The 23,930-nt window shown below is 36.3% G+C and overlaps 1 protein-coding gene across 3 annotated transcripts in view; it reads right to left on the bottom strand.

The window, feature by feature from the left end:
* Positions 1-23,930, bottom strand: part of RB1CC1 (RB1 inducible coiled-coil 1) — a 74,005-nt gene that overhangs the window by 7,836 nt on the left and 42,239 nt on the right. For all 3 annotated transcript variants that reach the window (XM_084282215.1, XM_084282216.1, XM_084282217.1), the window contains 9 exons: positions 23,293-23,354; positions 22,205-22,308; positions 20,022-20,148; positions 10,558-12,473; positions 6,286-6,445; positions 4,417-4,525; positions 4,061-4,301; positions 3,104-3,155; positions 1,739-1,786 (listed from right to left, as the gene is read on the bottom strand). In XM_084282215.1, coding sequence (XP_084138341.1) covers positions 1,739-1,786; positions 3,104-3,155; positions 4,061-4,301; positions 4,417-4,525; positions 6,286-6,445; positions 10,558-12,473; positions 20,022-20,148; positions 22,205-22,308; positions 23,293-23,354 — 2,819 coding nt within the window. The remainder of the gene's footprint in view (positions 1-1,738; positions 1,787-3,103; positions 3,156-4,060; positions 4,302-4,416; positions 4,526-6,285; positions 6,446-10,557; positions 12,474-20,021; positions 20,149-22,204; positions 22,309-23,292; positions 23,355-23,930) is intronic.

The raw sequence follows: 23,930 nt of genomic DNA, 5'->3' as shown, positions 1-23,930 counted from the left end.
CTCTAACAACATTCCTGTCATTAAAAGATCCTTTTTAACTTGTATTGCTTAAAGAGGTAACCCACAAACTTTACTGCAAAATCCAGTGACCTGAAAAAGATTCTTTTATTATGCAGTACACCTTCTGGGTTCCTTATCTGAGGTAGCTGGGTATAAATAAATATTGATATGTTAACACTGATGTGTATTTTAGTTTTAGAAGAGTATTGGGAAGGGGGTGAGAAAAAGGAGGAGGAAGAGATGACTAAATATTTTATTTTTGAAACAGCTGACCTACATGTAAGGTATTGAGAAGGTATGTTCTTATGCCCATTTAGAAATTAACTTTGAATAGATTTAGATACCAATAAACTGCTAATTTCTCCTGCACTGCTTGTTATTAAATACACTAACGGAAATGATTTTGTATTTATCTTGTACAACACCAAACTTCCTTCAACTTAATTTTACTCTTAGATGGCAAAAGATACAGAATTTAATTCAGGATACTACAGGGAAGTTTGGCAGACCGTCCAATGTGTTTGTTATAAAGAAATGCCTTTTGTGCACTTTATAAGCATTCTGAATAAACAGGTATAAGGAAATATGCTTTAAAAGGTGTTGCAATCTTTTATGATCTGCAATAGCAAGATTTTTAAGGACAGATTTTAATGGGGAATGGAAAGCTTTTGAAAAAAACAGTCATTTAATACCTGAGTATGTAACAGGAGAACAGAAGTAACTTCTAAACCAAATTTCAGTCCTATCCCAGGCAGAAAACTGACTGGTGTTATGTAACTGAAGAAATTTAAAGACTTCTTCTATGACATGTAACTTCATGCAACCACACAGATACCAGTTCTTATAAAATTCCTAGATATCTATCCATTTAAAGAAATGGAGATCTCCATCGCCAGTCCAACCACTCAACTGCCAACAGAACTAACAATTTCCTGTATAAACATTATTTTGAATTCAGGTTAAGACCTACTAGCAATGCTACGCTCCAGCTAAATCAGTCAAGAAGGATTCATAGCTCATGAATTAAAGGAACTCTGTCAGCATATTCTCTATCCTTCCTTAGGCATTGACTGATATTTCAGCATATAAGTTAAAAATGATGACAGTATTTTCAGTAGCTATGCAAAATTAAAGTTCCACACTTGATAAAAATACAAATGCAGGTGGAAGGGTCTCTGAGTATTCTGAACGCTTTATTAGGATAAGTAGACTTTTGGCTTATAACTTAAAAGCACTTTGTAACAGAAGTGTGACAGAGCCAACAGCACTGTTGTATTCTGATGTGCTGCATCCCTATTTTGAAAATTAAAAGCAAACAAGAAAACCTCTAAAAATGCTAACATCAAAAAACAGTTTTCCAAAAACAATATCTAGGTTATTGCTAAATATGCTTAATGTGCAGGCATATATATAAACTTGTAAACTGGCTTTCAATCTACTGTTGCTGAAGAACCGAGCCTTGCTGACACTGAAATTTATTCCCCCCACACCAAGCCTGGAGAGTCTGTGCTCTTTGGGATGAAGAGCTCCAATCATATTCATCCATCCTATGGGAAAACTGCTAAATTGAGGTAACTCAAAGGTTATCAGATCAGTGATTTGCCCCTTGCATTACCATTTAAAACACTTTTGTAGTTAATAAACCACATTTTCAGATTTAAAGAAATTTTAACAAATTTAAAATTTGTAATTTTTTTTTTAAAGGTACCTAAAAGATGTGCATTGCACAAATACTTACCAATCTTTGATTTAATCTCTTATTTTCCTCTTCTTTCAACTGCAAAGTCTGAAAGAAAATCTTATCTGATTAACTAATACAACTTGTACAGTATATACATCTTAAATAGTGTTGACACTACGAGTTCCAGAGTAGTTGCACAATAGAAATCTTTACTTGCTTCAGTTTTAAAACAGTATCAAAAGATATTTTGAATGAAGACTTGCACAAAGTTCAAAGGCCAGCAATTACTACTGCTAAACTATGCTTATCTCCACACTCATTCTTCTCCTCAACTTGAAAATATGCCATCAATAAAACAGAAAAAAATATGTTACTATTTTGTGGCTGCTAGCTACTAACCATGACAATATGACATGTATTCTGCTTTGCAAGCAGAATACAGAATAAAATGTGCAAGTAGTCTTAATCAGAAACATCCAGTCACTTGCATTATGTGGTTCAACATTCAAGTTCTCCTGCTGATCACAGAATGCAGTGTAAGTGATCCTAAAGAAACTCAGGTTTCAACTTTGAAGAGGAAAAAAAAGGCAACTAGAGAGGAATTAAATATGACTGAATTGTTAAAAATGACCAGAACATGAAAGATTTCAGTTCAACCACTGAGGATTGATTTAACTGTTTACCAATAAGTAAAAAACTTATTTCATCAAACAGGTTCCACAATTCAATTATGCTGAAAGCTACACTCAAAATAAAAGGAGTAACAGAAGTAAAAATTAAATTAACGTATATTATTTGTGAGAGGCAGAGGAGTGACTCTAGCTTTAAACTCACAATCCTAACCTGCACGTTAAATAAGTACTTAACGTAGGAGCATTACAGTAAAGTCAGAAAATTGGAATATGAACATTCAAAACAGGCGTTATCTCAATTTTTACTGAAGTAATACTGTCAAGATTATAATGCATCCCAGGTAGAACTAAGATCACCTAAGTAGTAACAGTCTAAGAGTAGAAGTAACCTGCTTCCAAAGGAAGAGCATAAAATCAATCTTGACTCCTGTCCAACTGTTTTGGATGCCTTGATTTAAACATGCAAACTTTTTTTTTCCATGGTAAAAAAATTCCCTAGGCCAATGAACTGTTACTGCAAAGAAGAAATACTACACCCAACTCATTTATCCCCAAAATCTATATAAACAGAGCAAAGTATAAATGCGCATTAAGCTAGGCTCAGTATAAATACACTGTATTAATACTTATTTTGAATGACTTCGGTTATACCAATCCAAAAATCATTCAAATAGAAAACATTCCTCAAAATAGTATTTATAAGCTTTGCTAATGCTATATTGCACCAGAGTACTAACAGACATTTATAGTAATTAGCTGTAATGCTTAATCTCACAGATAATCTACTCACTCTTTCTAACAACATGATCCTCTGTTTTTCTTCAGACATATGGACATTTTCACTACAAGAGAAAGAAATTGGTACATTAAAAGCAATTTTTTTCCCCACACACTCAAAAGTGCTTTTTCCCCCCCTTCTCATTCATGCACAGATGAATGCCGTCATTCTGCTAGCATAAGGAGCTTACAGAATACTTTGGTACTAGCATTCCTAGTACATAGGCAAGGTATATATTTAGGAAAGAAAGAATCAGGAAAGCAAAGAATCAGGAAAGTAGCTGGGAAGCTGAGGGAGAAGAAACAAAACTACAGAACAGAAAGGCAATTTAAGAATCAGCATTGACTGGCAAAACCTTTGAAAAATTAAAAAAAACCCTTACCCCCTTCTATAATCCAGTGAATTTTCAGTCACTGATAAATGATAAGTTTGCGGTCATTTAAGAAGAAAGGGGCCATTTCTGCATATTTCACAAGATTCAGCCCAAGATTCAGTCTAATTTCTACCACGGGCAAGTATCTCCACTTCCCACTCATACACAAACATCGTTATGCAATCTACAACAGTCACACGCTCAACCAACCAGAAAGTTTTCTGTGTTTGATCTGAAGTCAGCCACTGTTCAAAAGATATGCCAACAAAATGTAAACTCTACTAGCTCATCCTAGGTCGCTATTACAATTGCTCTTCTTCCACTTGATTTATATTTCATACACTTAGATGTAATTTTTCACCTTATAATTGCAAAGCCCTTAAGGCTGTCTACTTCAAAGCCATCAAAACCATCCATTTCTGATGACTGTGATGCCACAATTGTATATGTACATTTAAAAGAACATTCTTAGTAAGAATATCAAAGGTGGAGGGAGTGTTAAACGTGCTCATTTGTACTTTAGAACACCCAACAGCACACACACAAAGAACGTGAGCATGCTTTGTGTAATTCTACTACCATGCCCCCATACTTACTGCACAGCCATCATACTGGTTTCCATTGTGGAGTCCATTCTCCCTTCAGCTGCAATGTCAGAAGCTAATCTATCTGTGTCAGCAGGAATATCAGCTGCACATGCTCCACAAGCTTCTGAAGCTGCTGCTAAGTAGGTTGATGGAGAAAGATTACTACTCCTCAGCTTATTAACTTGTTCTTCAAGCTTTTTCTTTTCTTCAAGTAAACGAGCTCGATCTTCAGAAAGCGTTTCAATCAAATCTATGACGCAAATAAATAAAAATTCCTTTAATAATAGCAGAGCAAAGGAGCAAAACCAACCTGACGCAAATGGAATTGTCCTATTAGAAAAGAAATACTTTCACAGTATGCTTACCCTTATCTTTTTCTTGCTGTTGTGTTAGCATTTTTAATTTGTCACTAAGGTCATTAATTATATTTTCTTTCTTCATTTTTTCTCTTGCCAAAACAGTGTTAAAGTTGGTCTGAAAACAAAAAGAAGTATTACTGAAATAGGAAACGTAAGAGACTAGTTAGAGCAAGAGAAGAGAGAAATAAAAGCCCAAGCAAGAACTAAGCTGTTTGTTTTCATGCCACACTGAGGAAATTTTAGGTATTGGAATGGGTTGCCCAGGGAGGTGTTAGAGTTGCTGTCCGTTGCGGTGTTCAAGAAAAGGCTGGACGTGGTGCTCAGGGACATGGTTTGGTGGGTGATAATGGTGGTAGGGGGATGGTTGGACCAGAGGTTGGTCTTAGAGATCTTTTCCAACCTTACTGATTCTATGATATGAATCCCTCTAACCATTACACCCTCATACCTCCTACTTTTAAGGCTGTGGTAAAGGGAGATAAAAAAAAAACTACCAACTATCTATTAAGAGGGTATTTTAAATCACAGTTTCACTTCTTTGGTGAATTATAGGAGCCAGTCATGACCTTGACTAGCTTTAGGTTCTTTATTTCTGTATTTTATATTTTTTTCTATGCCTATTCATCTCTGTCTTAAATCAGAAGTTAATTGTCTGGTCATACAACTTTTATAGTTGTATCTTTTTCCTGTTGAGTCTGTCTAACAAAACTCACATAACATAACACATCACAAGCATAAGCAAAAACTTAAGTAACTTTGCTAAGGTGAAAATGACATCAAGTATGAGGTTAAATACCCAGAAAATTCAGCAATCGTTGGAGGCAGACGTAAGTTTTCAGCACTGGCGTATATGTTTATTTTTAATTAGGTTCTGTATTTCATTGAAATTTGATGTTAACGCTTTCTCTACCATGCTTTGCTGCATGAATGAAGATTATTAGATAACAAGGAAAATGGTATACTAAGGCAGATTCCAACACAAAAAGAGATCTTAAAATTATCAATCTGTAAGATATCCCTATTAGATTAACTATGTACTTCAGTATTAATGTCTGCAGTCCAGAAATTTTAAAAATACTCATTTCTTTATAACTGTCTGATTTTCTGCTCTCTGTACGAAGTGATTCAAAGTTCATTCACTAAGCTGGTTGATTACTACACTGTCTCTCTGACCTTATTTGATCCTATTATAACTAAAGTAGAGGTGCTTAAAACAGAAAAACCTTTCTTAGTGTTTAAATGCTAAACTGTAGATAATAGCTGTTACTAAGAGAGATTTAATTTCAGAACTGAGCGCATCTACAAAATTGGAGATTCATGACATTTTAAAAAGAAAAATACACCAGTAAAGATACTGTAATAATTAAATCAGTGTAATGGGAGTTTGTATCGAGGTGAGGAATACAGAGTTGTTTAATATAAGTTTAGAAAGACGTAAAAGATCACATTTGCTTTGAACCTCAAAGGCCATCTGCCCAGGCTAACGATGTATAAAAGCCATTAAGTAGCATTCCAAATCAATTAGTATTTCAAAGCTTTAATTATGTATTGCACAGAGTAACACTTAACTGAAACCGTACTTAAGTGACATCTTTCTGGAGTTCAGTATATCAACAGATAAAATTTACAGCACTAGCATAACAACACAAGCAAGTGATGAAAGAACAGAAACTGAAACTGGATTGCACATTCACAGATCGTTAAGCAATTAATAAATAAATCGTGGAGTGTTGAATTTCATTAACACATTATACGACTCCACAGAACATAGCACAAATTCTGAGTGTGTTACACAGCAAAAAAGAAGTCATTATCTTCAGAACAGCAAAAGAACACATGCTCATGGGAGGAAAAGTAATAAAGAATCAACTTTACCTGCTGCTCTGCAGTTAGCGATGTTCTGATGTTCTGCATTTCTTCATTCTTTCTCCTCTCTTGTTCTTCAAGTTGCTCCAAGAATTTCATTTTTTCTTCCTGAAGCTTTTCTTGAAGTTCAGCAACCAAAGTTGATTCAGCAGATGATTCAGTGGGAGGACTTAAAAGAAAATGTTTAGGCTTTAAATTTATGTCATATACAGAGTCCCAGAATATATGAAAGAAGCAAACATACAGAAATCACGTCAGTTTTGAGACAGTTTTCTCTGAAATATTTAACGAATACTGTATTCCAATTAAGTCATTATTAATATTTAATTCTATTTTCAATCATGTATGTCTCAGCACACTTAAGCATTGTTTTCTAGTACGCTACAGTGACTATACTTTTGAAATTTTCTTGAGAGAGGGACTTCTGTTTTTACTTTTTGGACACAAGGTATGGAAAGTGGTGAAACAAGAAACAACGACAGATCGATTCCACTGAGATTTTTAGTATGTCAAAATGCAACGCCTACAGTACCCTTATAAAAATACACAACTCAGCAATAATTCAATGGAATGCAGATGTAAAAGACAACACTGGCTTGCAGAATCTGAAGAACAGCAGTAATGCAGTGATGATCATAAAGAAAAGAAAGCATTAGATGTCACTCAGGCAGGAAGGTTAATAACAACCTAACATGGCTCTTGAAACAGACAATGTTATACAGCTCAAATATTTTCCATCACTGAACCCAAAGCGTTAACCACAGTTTCTGTGGTTTGGCTATACCACCACCGTGTACAGTACAGACAAACCCCTTTTGTTCAACAATTTTTGTTAAAACTTGTATTACATTTCAATTGTTTCTCCACACTGGAGTTATTTTTTAAATAAAAATTTCCTCAAACCTACCTACATACACGTGTCAATGTTTTTTGTTTTTGTTTTTTCCCCCCTCTCTCCAGTCTCAGCAGCCTGAAGGGACAGTCTCCTGACATTAGATAGGCTGTGCTGAAATCAAAACAGTGTGCTAACGTACCAACTCCCACAAGCACAACTCTTAATCTGAAAATGCTTCAAGAATTCTTCACCACATCATCCGGCACAAACTCACCTGTATCTGCCACCAATTCTCCCTAATTAAGAGAGCTAAGTAAAAGTTTGGCTGGGAACTAAGTAAAAGTTTGGCTGGGAAGTGTAATGAGGTATGCCTACATCTTACAATACAAACAAAAACACACTAGTCACATTACTCCAGGTTGCCTGAGTGCCAAGCTAAGGCACCAGCCTAAACCTAAGACTGATAGCTGCACCAAACCAAAGGAGCTGTCATCTGCCTCGCAGATGGACTGAGTGAACTCTCAGCTCTTTGGAAGATGACACTCAAGTATGTCGTTACTCTAAGGATGCTTAATACCTATGGCATTAGTTACAACACCTACTTAACCTTTTTTATTTTTCTTCCAGATACCAAAGGCACCTTTCTTCAAGGACTCCTCTTGCAAATAAACACTGTACTACTCTACTTTAAGATGACAAAGGACATATTTAGGAACACTGCCACTCCTCTACCACATGGGCATACACTGAAGGTACAAACTATGGTGTAGTAGCTAAGTGCTCTGAAAGCCTGTTAGAAGTTGTAAATACAAAGGCCCTGAAAGAACTGAGTGCACACAGTGGCAAAACAACCTTTTGCGATTCCTTAAGTCAGAAGGAAAATGAGCAGGAAAACAAAGCAAGTTGTGAAGCACCCAGGCAAGTCTTTTTTTATGCCACAGAGAAAGCTTTCTTTGTGCTGGATTAAATTTCAACTCATTTTTAAATAAATTAAAACTATCTGTGAGATACAACATGCATGCTTTATGGAAAAGCTTCACCACCGAGCTGGAAAATCCCAAGGCTGGAAGATACCAAATTCGTAATTGAGTTTTAAAACCAGTCAGAAGCCCTACTACGCTTTTAACATTTTTTCAAAGTTATAAATCTTTTAGCAAAACAAATTGCTTAATGACAGTAATTACAAAAATTGCATTGTTCAATTAATCTCTGTTAATCAAATTGGGCACATACTACATACAAAAGAAAAATTAAACAATTACAAATGCTTTGCGCATCTATTCTCTCTCCTAATCATGACGACTTGAACTCTTTATACTTTTATAAAGAACACTTTATAAACAAAATACATCAGTTTTCACATGTTAGTAATGCATGGGCCACAAACATTCCTTTCTAGCTTCTAAATATTTTTGTTAGATTTCATGAAAGTTCAAAAAATGAAGCTCCTGGTACCAGTGCAACGCTCAGATCAAATTCAACAACAGAAGTCCCTCTCTGACTTCTGGAATGCTAGCATAAGATTGATCTTGCAGAAAAAGGCACTTAATTTGACAAGCACGTGCCAAATAAAGATTGTTTTCCACTGTTACAAATTAATGACTAAAGAACAACTGAGACAGGATAACAAGTCAACTCAAGTTACTGACACAGCTTGGGTCTTAGGAACTTCAAAACCAAACAGCTAGGCAGTGACTTTGAAATAGTAAGACATATTCACATAACATATGTGCCCTCTGGAGATGAAACACGTTGTGTCTTTATTCCTAGAGAAAAAGCCTAACAGCAGATTAAAGGCATAGAGTGGCCGTATTTTAACATCACACTTTGAAAATTAAATTACTTGATAGAACTCATAACAAACTACTAGCATGTCTTCAGACTGAAGCAGATAATATTTCTTTGAAATATATTGCTCTCCATTTTATCCAGTTTGTATAGCAATGCACACAGCTGTGTTCAGTTCAAATTTAAATGTTGGTCTTTCTTTTTTTTTTTTTTTTAAAAAAAGTCTGATGACATAGCTGTATCTTTTTCCTGTTGAGTCATATGCATCATATCGTGTCTACATGCATTAATACAAACAAAAGGAAAAGAACACAGTGCTTGATTTATTCATTTTTCCCTTCTAATTCCAGCACATTTCCTTAAATTTAGAGAATATTTAAAGACAGGAGTTTTAATTTAATTGTATCCCAATCACTGAATCTTAACGCAGGAAGCACACCTTCATTTTGACCTTTTTTTTTTTTGCACACAGACACACAAAAAGCAGACAGTGATAACGCAACGACAGATACATTAGCATATCAAAATCCTTAGGTACTGGGGATGAAGTGGATATTTCAAGTGATGTGGATGTTTACATTTCTTTACACCACGGAAGTAAGCTGTGTACTGGATTCTCTGTATAAACTCTCCCCATTTTTATTTTTAAAAAACATTACATTGATATTTAAAAGGTGAATGCCAACTTAATAAGTTTGTGTTTGAGTTCTGCACTGTTCTTTTATGTGCCCATTTTATCACTCTTCACATCTCACATACTTGATGTATAATACCCAGCTGAAGCTTTTTGCTCTAGGTACGATGATATAAATAAGAATTATCTTCGGAGCTCCAAAACTCTACAGGGAGATTAAAAACAAATTCTAGCATTTCAAATTAGAATATTGTATCTAAGCCATAGTTGCATAGAAAAAGTCTAGTATTTCCATTATATAATATACAAATGTCTACTCTGACGGGCACTATGAACTAGGCGGTAGATTAGAAATAGGAAGTCAGGAGAAGTAACTCTAGGTTTTTATGGCAAGAATTTTTTTTCCCCAATTGGAAAAATACTGCAAAAATGAACAAGGAAAAACAATTATGCTAGGATGGCCTTTAAAATGACGTTGCCCAATAACATTTCATTATAAAGCTCAAATGGCAGACCCTAGAAACAAGGCAGCTACGGTCCAGTTTTCAGTTGACCATGTATTGTCACACATTTTTTCATGGCAGCATTAGCACCACCACGAGCGTACAATTAACCAACATGAGAAAGTTACTAGCCTAAAAGCCATCCACTTCAACCTTATACAGTGCTAGTGCAAGAGCAAAGGACAGGAGAGGAGAGGCTGATGAGACCATTGAATCATGAAGTTCAAGCAACTGTGGAAGTGCTCCTTCAACAGAGCATTACAAGACTGAAATAAAAATCTTCATTGCTGTCTGAAAATCATTACTGTATAAAGTATATTACGGTCTTTTATACTAAATGCAGACACAGGAACATCATTACTTATAAAACAGAAATAACTTGAAACCTGAATAAAAAACAAATCAGACAAACACTGCTACAAACATGTAGAAATTTTACCTACTGCATACTGCATCATGAACAAACCAGATTAACTACTTTAGAATACTAAGACAACACAGCAACTTAATTCTTACAGTACCTCCGATTTACTTGCATCTCAAGTTGTTCTATTTTTTCCAAAAGCCCTTTTTCAGCAGCTTCTCTCTGTAATTCAAACTCTTTACAAGCAGTTTGCACTGCGTCCTCTTTTTCAGAATTGAGTTTCTGAATGAGCAACTGCCTGTCTTGCTCTTGGTTAGATACTAACAGTTCTTTCTCTTCCTTAAGCGTATGGATAATAGCTTCATATTTTTCCCGCTGCTCACAGAGTGCCATTTTTTCCGTTTTTTCCTTTTCTAAGGCATTCACTTCCAACTCTAACTTACTTTGCAGTTCTGTTATTTGCTCTGAAAGTCTTTTTTCTGCTTCACAAGTTTTTTGATGCAGAACTGTTACTTTGTTTAGTTCAGTTCTAAGCAAATTTGATTCTTCTTCATATCTGTCTACCAGCTCAGAAATGCACTGATCTTTCTCAATTGTCATTAGAGTTCTCAGTTCTGATAAGCCCACTTGATATTCATCACTGCTGTTTTGTATCTTACTGTTTAATTTATCAATCTCTTTTTTTAAGCTTTCAGTTTCCTTATCAATCTGAGATTTTAAGGTCTCTTGTTGCTGGTTCCTGCTTTCTTCCAAGAGAAGCTTCATTTCATCCGTTTCTGCTTCTTTCAGGGCAAGTTCAACTTCTAATTTGCACCTTATATCAGATAGATCTGAAACTTTGAGTTTTAACTCTTCTACCTGTTGTTGTTTCTCTTGTACAACTGCTGCATGAGATTCCTGCATTTGTTCAAGTCTATGCTGGTTCTCTTTTTTTAATTTATCTAAACAGTCCTTGTGCTCAGCTAGCACTTTCTCAAATTCCTGTAAATGTCTAGCTTGTAGGTTGTTTTCCAGTTCTTTCAAATGGCTTTGTTCTAAACTCTGGAGTTCTGCCCTCAGGAGCTGTAGTCTTTCATCACTTTCAACATGAAGTTTTTTCAAGTCTTCCAGAACAGTCTCACGTGACTGTCTCAGTTTCTTAATTTCACAATTTTGTGTCTCCATTTGGCATTCTAATTCATGTAATTTCTGATCTTTTTCATTCTGAAGGCAAACTACAGCTTCTTTTTCATTTTTCACCATTGCGAATTCATCATTTTTATTCTGAAGTACTTCCTCTAGGCCTAACAAGTCACCTTTTAACTTTGTAATCTTTTTTTGGCTTTCTTCACCATCCTCCAGTAATTTATTAATTTTAGTTTCATATTCACTTTTCAAAGATTGCAGTTCTTTTTGATGTTTATCTTTTAGTGTTTTTTCAAGTGAAAGTTTTACCTTCTCAATAGTATTTAATATTTCTAATGAAGTGCATTTTAAAGAATTAGAAAAGTCACACTGTTCTCTTTGTACAAGTGTTCTAAAGTGGCAAAGATCTTCTTTTATGCCTCTTAAATGTACCTTTGAATCTTGAGCAATAACCCTACACTTCTCCATGCGAACACTGAGCGATGCATTTTCTACTGAAACGTCCTTTACACAAGAATTTGTGTCTTGCATGCGTCTACTGTCTATTGCATTGATAACTGAAGAATAAAGAGATTCCACCATCATTTCAGGACTTTGTGGATCACTTATTACATTAGGAGATACTGGATTTTCTTCTATTACAAATTCATTTACCGCTGACATAAAGTCAGATTCCGGACTTTCTGCTAATGAATCCAAGTCTAATGATCCTTGTTTAAGAGCTTGCTCCAGGTTCGGATGGGCAATAGTTTCAAAATCAAATGTGTGAGCATCAATGCTGTCTGGTGACAATTCCTCTAATGGAGCTGGGGGACACACAGGAGGACACAGGGGACCCTGAAGACTGAGTGATGGAGGAGTTTTTGAAGAGGTAGCAATTGTGGTTCCTGTTGTACTTTCCATCCTTGGTGTAGTAGCAGATTGTGGCGATGCTTGACTATTGGAGGCCTAGAATTTAAAGAACACAAAAAAGTGTTTAGAGATTGGCAGAAGTGTTGACAAATATTTTAAATTGATCAATAATTTCCAGGAAAAACAACAATGAAGTCAGCTTTACCTGTAACAATCCAAAATAACTAAGACTGCAGTTTAACTAAAAATTGCAGAAATTGCAAGTGGTACTTTGTTTTAATTATTTTCAAAATTGCTCAAACAAATATTAAATGTCCAGCTATATAAAAATCCTACAGAAATCACATACAATTGTCTTTGAAAAGTCTGGAACAACTTTGGATGAAAAAATGAAGCTACCAGTCAGAAATAGACACCCTTTGTTTTCCAACAATCTGCTGAATTTGTTTTGCATTAATAATTTTGTTAAGATATTTCTAATTTATTCTTGTTAATACTGTTAAAATTTAGTTTAATTCAGATACTATTAATTAATTATTAAATTAAAAAGATTTACAAAAAACTTTATAATGACAAAACTGTTGTCTTCTAACGCAAGTATCAAAAACATGCAAAGAGAATTGTCCTGCTTCAGAGATCAGTAAGTGCAAGTGTAAAAGACTACTAATATAATAGTGTACATTCTTATTAAAAGCAAAAATTCTTACTTTTCAGAAGTCAGGACATTGCAGTTGGTGTGGATTTATTTTCCCATGTTACCACCAACATCAATTTTTGTCTTTTTGCCTAGAGACACCGGATAGCACTAAACTTGATTCTGTAACTCCGAACAACTCAGTCTTCAACTGAAAGGCTAAGGATTAGAATACCTCTCCACAATCACCCCTGAGTAACAGCAACTTGTAACCCAGCACAAATATTATGCAAGCTTCTTCATCTTTATGGAGTTATTTCCAAAAAACTCTGATCACAGTGCTTTTGATATTTAAAAGGCTGAAGTTTACCTCTCATCAATTTTCCAATTAATTGGGATTAGATAACATGTTTAAATCTCATCACTATTACCTCTTGTTCAGTACTATGAGAATTATAAAGAAAGAGTTCAAATTCTGCAAACTCTACTGTGTAGTGTATGTTCATGCACAGTGTTTGAAAACAAATCTTAAGCAATTTCAAAGATATCTTACAGATGTTACACTAAATTTCAGAACTGTAAATGCTTTTCTATATTTACTGCCATGGAAAATATACTTTAAGTGAATTCAGTTGAAGGACATCTTTCAGAATGATGCTCAGTTTCAGAAAGCCAACAACCTCCTCCAGCTAATGATCCTGTGCATGCCTCTTTTCCAAAATCTACATGCTTTTCTCCATGCATTTAAATAGTGTCTAGTCTCCTCCAGTATATTAGTTTTTACTGAAGAAACTTCTGTTATTTAACTCAACTACTTAAATGACAAGTTAGTAGAGCAGGGCAATAAATGGTCAGCAACAGAAACCAAAACCAGACAAAAGTGGCAGACACCAGACTGCTGTTGCATAAATACCTAATTTTTTATTTTCTCAATCTTTTTACAAATAGCTGCTACCCAAAAAGGTACCTTATCCTTCTCAGTATGAGGTAAACGTTTTCTTCAAGGAAATGTAGCATGACTAATTTGAGTAAGAAATGAATGCTAAACTAAGATTCAGGAATAATCTATTTCCAGTTGTGACACTCACCTAAACAGGCAAGCTGCATATGTATCTTACCTCGATTTGCCTTTTCATTTCTACGAAAGTAAATCATACAATGATTTTAAATTTGATGACCAAAATCCACTGCAAAAAGCTTTATGTTGTTATTCAAAATACTGTCTTCAGCCATCAAAAATGAATACAAGATACAAGAGAGAAAAAACATAAATGGAACCGTTCCTTTTGTTAAAGATACTATCAGTTCAGATTTCAATATGTTTCCTCCCTTGTGATTAATTTCAGCTTGCTGTTTATCTAAGAAAATTGAGAAAAAGAAATGTTGAAAGATACTCTCTATGTTGGTAAATGCCTGGACTCAAACCACATGCTTTAACTGACAAGCATTTAATATCAATAAACCAGAGCTTTAACAGTAATGAAAGCTAGCATCACAGATGTAAGTAAGCACGTAAAAAATGACTTTGAAGATCAAATATTAGAAAGTCCTACAGAAAGCCACATACAAAGGAAAGGCGGTATCAACTTTTGGCACTCCTGGAGGATCATATTAGAAGGCTCAGAGTAAGAATACAGCATAAAGAAGAGGAAAATAAACCACAACTTTTCATTGTGTAGAGCAATATGCTGAAGTGAACTTGCGTTTTTTTTTTTTTTTTTTTTTTTTTTTTATACAGTTCTGAGGGAAACCCAGGCTGTAACGAATCAGATGTCTCTGCAGTGGCTGCTGTGAACTGAGGTGGAACTCTAGCTGAATCACTAGATTTCCTAGTGAAGAGTAAAACCTCACATTTTGAAGAACTGAAACTAGATGGAAGATTTTGTTTACCACTGCTTATTTCCCTGAGAACTTGATGCCTGCTACATAGTCCATTTACAAAGCATACACAGTAATGCATGCATGTGTCATATGCTGTAATTTCTGTGACAACAAAGAAAAAAGTCCAGAGCAAACAAGGAAAACTAGAAAGCAGAAGTAATTTTAATGCTCTGAGGTGTTACTAGATTACATGCCTTGTTCTAGTTATATCAGTAGATAAAATCATAGGCAAGGAGTTGTGCAACTCTTCAAAGGATTACAAATGGCGATAAATTTTGAATTCAACTAGAACAAATGCTATATACATCATCTCATTTGAAAAGCCTTCTCTTACATTAGGACCTCTTATCACCACAGGATTGCACATGTTAATTACCTGCTAACCACGGAGAAGACACCTTAATCCTCTTACCTCACTGCTATGGGCACCTTAACTTTCTCCTAGGTATCTTTAACCCAATCATTAATCAGATTAAACTTTGTATTATAGAAATAAAAGGACACAGCAATCTTTGTGAGACCACTAAATGAAACAGAAAAAGCAGAAAGCAAAAGGAAAACACATTTCAAAATAGCAACAAATTAAAAACAAACAACATTGTTCTTTAAATACTTTGATGTAATACTAAAAAAAAAAAAAAAAAAGAAACCTCAGATAAAAATGCATATTATCCATGTTCATCAAAGCTGGATTGATAAGAATTAAGGGGACACTTAGAATATGTTATTAGCATCCCTGATCAGTTACTGGATTCCCTCTAACTTACTTTGTTCACTTGGCTGCAGACACATATTTCTTCTCCTTCCTAAAGCAGCTATCAAAAGAGGATCCTCCTGCATCAGCCACAGAAGCTGAACTCCCACCTGACCCAGAAAAAGCTGAACTGCTGCACTATCAATAAGCCTGAAAAACTATCACAGTTCAACTTGAAGAACCAGGCTCCTCCTGCCTGCCACCTGTGTGGATGGCATACAGGTGGGTTTTGAGTATCTCCAGAGAAGAAGAGTCCACAACCTGTGGACTCTGGGCAACCTGTTCTGGTGCTCTGTCACCCTCACAGTGAAGAGGTGCCCTCTCATATTCAGCTGGAACTTCTTGTGCTTCAGTTTGTGTCCACTGCCTCTCAATTCTGTCACTGCGCAAAACTGGAAAGAGACTGGCTCCATCCTCCCCTCAGATATTTATATAAATTAATGAGGTCTGTCCTCGGTCCTCTCTTTTCCAGGCTAAACAGGCCCAGTTCTTTCAGCCTGTCCTCATACAACAGGTGCTCCAGTCCTCTAATCATCCTTGTAACCCTCCTCCGAACTCGCTCCTGCAGTCCTATGTCCCTCTTGTACTGGGGAGCCCAGAACTGGACATGATGCTCCAGGTGTGGCCTCACCAGGGCTGAGCAGAGGGGGAGGATCACCTCCCTTGGCCTGCTGGCAACACTCTTCTAAATGCACCCCAAGATACCATTGGCCTTCTTGGCCACAAGGGCACAGTGCTGGCTCGTGGTTAGAAATTCCTAGCAATATTGAGGATAAGAGGACACTTTGATGTTATCTCAATCATTTTTAAACAAAAACAAAAGAGCATATGCAATCAGGGATGTAGATCTGTTAGAGCAGGTTGAGAGGAGGGCCATGAGGATGATCAGAGGGCTGAAGCACCTCTGAAGAAAGGTTGAGAGAGCTGAGGATGTTCAGGGTACAGAAGTGAAGGCTCCGGGGTGACCTCACTGAGATCTTTCAGTACTTAAACGGGGAGGGGTTCAGTACTTAAAGAAGGTTTATAAAAAAGATGGAGAACAACTTTTTGCTTGGGTAGGTAATGACTGGGCAAAGGGAAATGGTTTTAAACTAAAAGAGGGGAGATTTAGATTAGAGGTTAGGAGGAAATTCTTCATTCTGAGGGTGGTAAGGCACTGGCATGGGTTGCTAAGAGAAGCTGTGGATGCCACGTCTGGAGATGTTCAAGACCAGGTTGGAACTAGGTGATCTTTAAAGTCCTTTCCAACCCAAGCCTTTCCTTGATTATGCTCTGTGACTTAAAACAAATAAAAAATACTTCTAGATCATTTGCAAAACAAAGTGACACAGAGAAAGGGCCCAGTCTTCTACCAAATGATAACAGGAACACTGACAAAGAAAAATGCCTTCAACAGACCTATTTGCTTCAGTTAAAAAGATGTTCAAATGAATCACTGAAATGACATACAGAGATGGGCATTTTCAAGATGACATCACGAGTTGCCCAACTCTGACTGTGTAATTTAATTTACTTAAAGGAAAGAGAGAATTATCCAAATCTGCCTAGGCATTTGACATTTTTGAGTCAGCCAAGAATCCAAACTGATCACAGAATAGCAAAAAAATGTGGATAGAACAGATCCTGATTTGGCAAGCATTTTTTGTAAAGCCTGATACAGATACAAATTTCTCAGATAAACAAAGTCTGAACCAATATTTAGGTGGACTTTCAGAGCAATAGAAACTATCCTTTCTATGACCAAGTAACCCACCTGGTGGGCGAGGGAAAGCCTGTTGACGTAGTCTACCTAGACTTCAGCAAGGCCTTTGACATGGTCTCACAGCATGCTCTGGGAGAAGCTGGCAGCCCATGGCATAGACAGGTACACACTTTGCTTGGTTAGAAACTGGGTGGACAGCCAGGCCCAGAGAGCGGTGGTGAACGGAGTGAAATCCAGCTGGTGACCAATTGCCAGCGGTGTTCCCCAGGGGTCGGTGTTGGGGTCCATCCTCTTTATACTTATTGATGATTTGGATGAGGGAATTGAGGGCATCCTCAGTAAGTTTGCAGATGACACCAAGTTGTGGGGAAGCATCGATCTTCCGGAGGGTAGGAAGACCCTGCAGAGGGACCTGGACAGGTCGATGGGCAGAGGCCAATGGGATGAAGTTCAACATAGCTAAGTTCCAGGTCCTACACTTTGCCCGCAACACCACCATGCAGTGCTAGAGCTTGGGACGGAGTGGCTCAAAAGCTCTGCAGAGGAAAAGGATCTGGGGGGTGCTGAATGATGCTTGCCTGAACATGAGCACCTTGGCCCATGTGGCCAACAGCATCCTGGCTTGTATCAGGAATAGCATAACCAGCAGGACCAGGGAGGTGATCGTCCCCTTGTGCTCTACTCTGGTGAGGCTGCATCTCCAGTACTGTGTTCAGTTTTGGGACCCTCAGTAAAAGAAGTACAGAGATGCTGGAATGTGTCCAGAGAAGGGCTACAAAACTGGTGAAGGGCCTGGAGCACAAGTCCTATGAGGAGTGGCTGAGGGAACTGAGGTTTTTTTAGTCTGGAGAGGAGGCAGCTCAGGGCAGACCTCATTGCTCTCTACAGCTATCTGAAAAGAAGTGAGGAGCAGGGGGTTGGCCTCTTCTCATACAGAACTAGTAACAGGACTAGAGGGAACAGCCTCAAGTTGTGCCAGGGGAGGTTCAGATTGGAAATTAGGAGACATTTCTCAGAAATAGTAGTCAAGCATTGGGATGGGTTGCCTGGGGAGGTGGTACAGTCACCATCCCTGGGGGTGTTTAAGCAAAGGTTGGACGTGGTGCTTAGGGACATGGTTAAGTGGGCGATATTGGTGATAGGGGGACAGTTGGATCAGGTATCTTAGAGGTCTTTTCCAACCTTAACAATTCTATGATTCTATGATCAAGACTGAACAAGGCACCTTTCCTGTTTCTTGTTCTACTGTTATGTACATCTTGGATTAAAAGTTACTCTCTTGATTTATTTTACGCTATCCTGACACTGCAAACTTCAGTAATTAAGAATTCCCTAGAACCCCCGTCACTGACTTGGTTTCTTAAGAGACAAATTTCAGTATGCTCCAAGTTGGGGGTGGACTTCTACATACCATAGCATGGTGTGGTGGAAGAGTATATTCAGAAAACTCCCAGACTTCACAGAAGTTATACTACTCCTAGTCATTCCATTTTCTAATACAATCAGGCCCTAACCCTCTTGTCCATAACAGCTGCTCATAGAGAAAGCAATCTTCATAAATAGAAAAGAGCTAAGCTGACAAACAGCATCCCGTTTTTTATATTTCAGAATGAAGAACAGCACAGATCTCAGACTTTATATAAATGGAAGACTTCCAGTAAATCTCTTGTTCAGATTTCAAAGGAGTAAAAAGAAGAGAACTTCATCCATATAGTTTAAGCAGGAATTTGCTAATTCAAAATTGAACATGCACATGATCTTGAAGATAAAATAGTAACAACTTATTTGAAGCATATACCTTAAATTTCAGTTGGACTAGAACAGGCTCAATACAAAAATTGCTTCTAGTCAGCATCACAATGTATCTGAACACATACTGTAGATACCATGGAGTCCTGCAAAAATTCTATACAACTACTAGAGAAGCCCAATCTGAAGCAGTCAACTTTAAGCGATGTGTAAACTTTTGCTTGAAGTCAACAGGACAGGTTACAGTCACAAGCAAAAAGGACTCCATTTAGCACACTATGAAAGTTAGAGGCAGAATGTGTAGAATCAAAAGTGATTGACAGGAAGAGTTTCTAGGGCAAAGTATCTGCTTAACAGTAGAGTGAAATGAGGAAGAAGTTTTTCCCATCTATTTCTTCTATACTCAAAGAAGAACTGCACATATTACTTCCCCAGGAAACAGGACTGCAACAAAAGGAGTAGATGACACATCAATATGCAGATTAATGGGGCCAACCAGTTAAGGTTCTGAATTCTACCTTACCTGTTTGTGCCAGAAAGACTTAAAAAGCAATGCAAGTATCTAGAGAAAGAACAAACTTAAATACAAGCTAAAGCAACATAGGCAAAATATACACATTGCACACACAGAAGCTCACAAAAGGCAGAAAAATATTAACAGAATAATTCTATTAGACTCTTTAATTTATTCTCCTAGTTTTAAAACTTCTGTAAAATATAAACATCTGATAAATGTTTAGTATCTTTAGACTGCTTTCTAAATAGGCTCATTTTACTCATCAGAAAGGAAACAATTACTATGCAGTTATGAGAAAAGCTAATCATGTCTGGAACAACAAAGTTTCTTTCAGCTAAAGCAATATTATGAAGATATACAACTATTTTCCAGTATTCTATTTTCTTGGTAAAAAGAAAAGCACATACCTTTTGTTCATTCAGCAGGTCTGTAATGGTTTGTGACATTTCATCCAAACTCTGTGCTGCTTTTACCAGGTTATGTAGAGCACGTACATGCTGGTGAAGAGGTTCGAAGTCGCATAGTATGGGAACCCTTAAAAACAGTACAGGATTACCTTTTCCCCCTTATTGTTACATCTAATATTCAAATATATTAACATATTATATAGATATTTCAATAAGACTGAACTTCCTTCTGTATAAAGTTTATATTTTCTTCGTTTCATCTATTTTACATGGAAAATCCACAGAAACACCTGGTATTTGTGCTTTAAAATAAGAACTCAATAGCTCTTAAGTACTAAATAACTGTAAACACAGTAATGGGGAAGTAATATATCAGAGTTTTTCCTTCTGAGGAAAACATTTACCACTAGTACCTAGAGTTACAACAACACTAACAGAAGAGAATTGATGGTGATTAGATCTGTAATTGAAGCACTTATGACTCGATTATTCTCTTGGATTCACTCCAATCCAGCTCTTCCTTTGAAGCAACAATTAATTCTCAATTACTCTTTGTCAACGATAGATCAAAAGGCTGAATAATGTTTTGTGATCACATTGCATGTTTTGCACTGTAAGATTTCAATTGCAAGTTTCCTAAACCTCCATAAAAGTAACATTTATTCCATTTTTCTTGAGAGCCTGTACCTCCACGCTATTTGTTTGGAATTACTCCACTGAAGTCATGAAGCAGAAGTTAATTTAGACTAGCAACATAATAAAAACAGATTATATTTCACTGTATTTTGCATTCTCTATTCAAATATACTAGATAATAGTATATATACACTAGATAAAAATATTATGTAGTAGATGCACGTAGCATCTAGTGAATTTTATAGAATTAAGATTTCAGTAATTGCTTAAATTTAGCAGTTGAGAAGACTGAAACGCTAAGTAAATAAAAGCATAACAAAAGCATTTAATTATGCAGCTCAGGGGACTGGTGATGATAGGAGAGGATTCCGTGCTAGGTTTCAGACTGCTAGTTTGCCGATTGTTTTGTTTTTTGATATTAAATGAAAATACCAGACAAAGCACTGCTCTAAAGTTTGTTCTGAAGTTCAGAGTGTACCCAGGTGGGGTACTCAGCCCACTCAAGTTACAAGTCCTCCACTGTCATCAACATTGCCACCAAATGTAAACACGAAACAGAGTGAACATGACATAATTCCACCTCTATTGCCATCAAGTGGAAAGCTCTATCATTACATCAGTAACCCACAACAGTTTTGTTACTGATGATTTCCTGACAATAGAAAAAACAAAGTTATTCCTGAACTCAGTCTGGATTTACTAGGAAGGTTGTAAAATTCACAGCAAATATCAGCAATACATATTATAATAGTTTTCATTTTATCTCCACAGTGACTCAGAAGCAAACTTAACAGTGTAACAAGAGGAAATTAGAATGGTTTATCAGTTGCATTGTGATCTATGGCAAATTCACTCTCAAGCACACTAAGCTCACTATACTTATTGTTTAACGTCAGCAGCCATAGCACCAGGAGGATTTCCAGGACTTCTGAATTAACAAGAATGCCAGTAAACATAAAAGTGAAAAACGCAGTCAATTCAGCTCCTGCACCGTGCACCTAACAGGCTGCAGGTTGGTACTGTTGGTGAACCTGACAAATGACACTGGAGCAACTCCTTTTTATATTACCATCCTTTGTGGGATTATGACGTTGGAGCTAGAAAATGAAATCTGAGAAAAATCTTTAACTACAGCCACGTGTGTTAGAACAGAGGATGATAGATACCTGTAGCATCTGATTATGGTGATATAGATAGACCTCATCCTAGACAGGACCTTACACAGGACTTGCTCCTGCCTATTTTGTACATTTTTTTTTTTTTTTTAACATGTTTAAGACATAAATTAAAAGCTCACTAACTATTAGAGCATACTCTACATCTCCACACAGAATACATAGGGCATACATGTGTTCAGGTCATCTGAACTTGTGTATAAGCATGTAAGTAACATCCATCTGCAGTAAGCGGGCAAAAGAGCATTGCTTAAGAATATCAGTTTAAAAAAATATCCTTGTCTGTTCCTTATGCGAAATAAATTGGAGGTGGAAGCAGGACAGAAAGGGAAGCTACCCCCACATTGCACAAAGTTTAAAAAGGTGATTTACCTGAGTAACGGCTGTACTTCTGAAGGACAAAATGACTGCAAAAACTGCAAGTCACTTAATGAGATATCTGGAAGCTCACTGTCAAATCTGCGAGGTTTTCGTGTCTGTATTAAGAAGAAATTAATTGATTTTTGTTATGAAGGTGATATCAAGATGACTAAGGAATGACTCAAAAAAGGAGCCTAATTCATAATGGAGAAGTTTAACAAACTGATCTCACAAAAGAATTCAGTATCCTTTTAAGGGAACCATGTCCAGCCACACCCTCACCCAAACAACCCTAAAAAGTTAATTTACATTTACAGTCATTATCCATAGTGCCTCTGTCATCAATACTGTCTCCCTATTACCAAGCTTTGTAAACGTTACTGATTTAAGAAGTTAAGAGATGGCACTAAAACTTTACTTATTGTGCTGCTAAACAGACATTTAACTATCAATCCAGTTCAGTGTTTAATAAGACAAGTAGAATTTTTATTTCTTCCCAGCATCTTTTCAAAAAAAAAAAAAAAAGCTGCAAAATAGAAGCTGAAAAGAGTAAACAAGGCAAAATAAGATGGCAACATTAGAATCAGAGATAGATTTTACTTGAATTAACCAGTCTGCGTGAAATTAAATTTAATAGACAATGCTTGATTATAGCTACACTTTTTCACCATCATGTTATCAACCAATGAAGAGATGAAAACTCTGCTCCACTCGTCTAGTAATTACGGGAAAACACGAAAACCTTTTACTTGCTTTCGCAGCATGATTAATTTTATGGCCGTATTATTCAAAATATTGGATTAGATGGGTAAATTATCCCTCCTGGCTTCAGCTTTCCGATCAACAGCTTTTTTTTTTGTTTCAATTTCAGAGACTCCTTGTTAAAAAGGAGTATCAAACTGACATTTCCTCTCCCACTGCAAAGCAAGTTAGGAACCGACATTAATATAGGTCACTTTAAATAGCAAAAAAGTGCTAGTTTCTAGCTCTTTCTTTTGTGTCAGAGCAATGCGACAGGCATATCACATGAATTAAGCCTAGTTTAATTTACAAAAGTACTGTTTACAAATATGAAAGAAACAAAGATGCCGAGTACATACACAAAATGACGGAGGCCAGGAATCAAGTCCTCTAAACAAGCGATTCCTTAGAAAAGATTTCCCTGGGCAAAGAAAAAAAAAGTGGTTATTTAAACTGCAAAATAAATAAATGCAACATACAAACAATGCCTCAAGAGAAAGAGTTTAACAACTGAACTAAACTTGAAAGTATTACCAACCATGCTATTTCTTAACAAAAAGTGAAACTTTTTGCACGGAACTTCATGCAAAACCCACCATGAAAACTACAACTTCGCACTCCATTTGAGATAGTTCCCTTAGTGCTTACCTCTTAAAATCTTCAAGTTGTTTTTCAAATTTTCTTCTTTGTAATCTTACAAATCTCCTACCCAAAATTTTGATAACCTTTTACTCAATTTTCTTATTTTAGTAGTTCATTTAGAACATAGGATGCAGATTTAGTAGAAAAATCCAGTTTCTCTGATTTATTTTTTTTAATCAAACTTCATACTTTTTTTTAAGCCTCTGGTCAAGTGTTATACACATGAAACTTTAGTTTTTGTCTTTCCTGAAGAACTACAGATGAAGCTGTACCAATACTCAAATACTCAGTAATGGTTTCACAAGTGCTGTTTAAAGCTTGTACATGTTCAAGCAGAAACTGCATTCAAGAGTAG

This window comes from Netta rufina, assembly GCF_964035555.1.
Source record: "Netta rufina genome assembly, chromosome: 2".
NCBI classification, from domain to species: Eukaryota; Metazoa; Chordata; class Aves; order Anseriformes; family Anatidae; genus Netta; species Netta rufina.
This window is presented reverse-complemented; position numbering and strand designations above follow the sequence as displayed.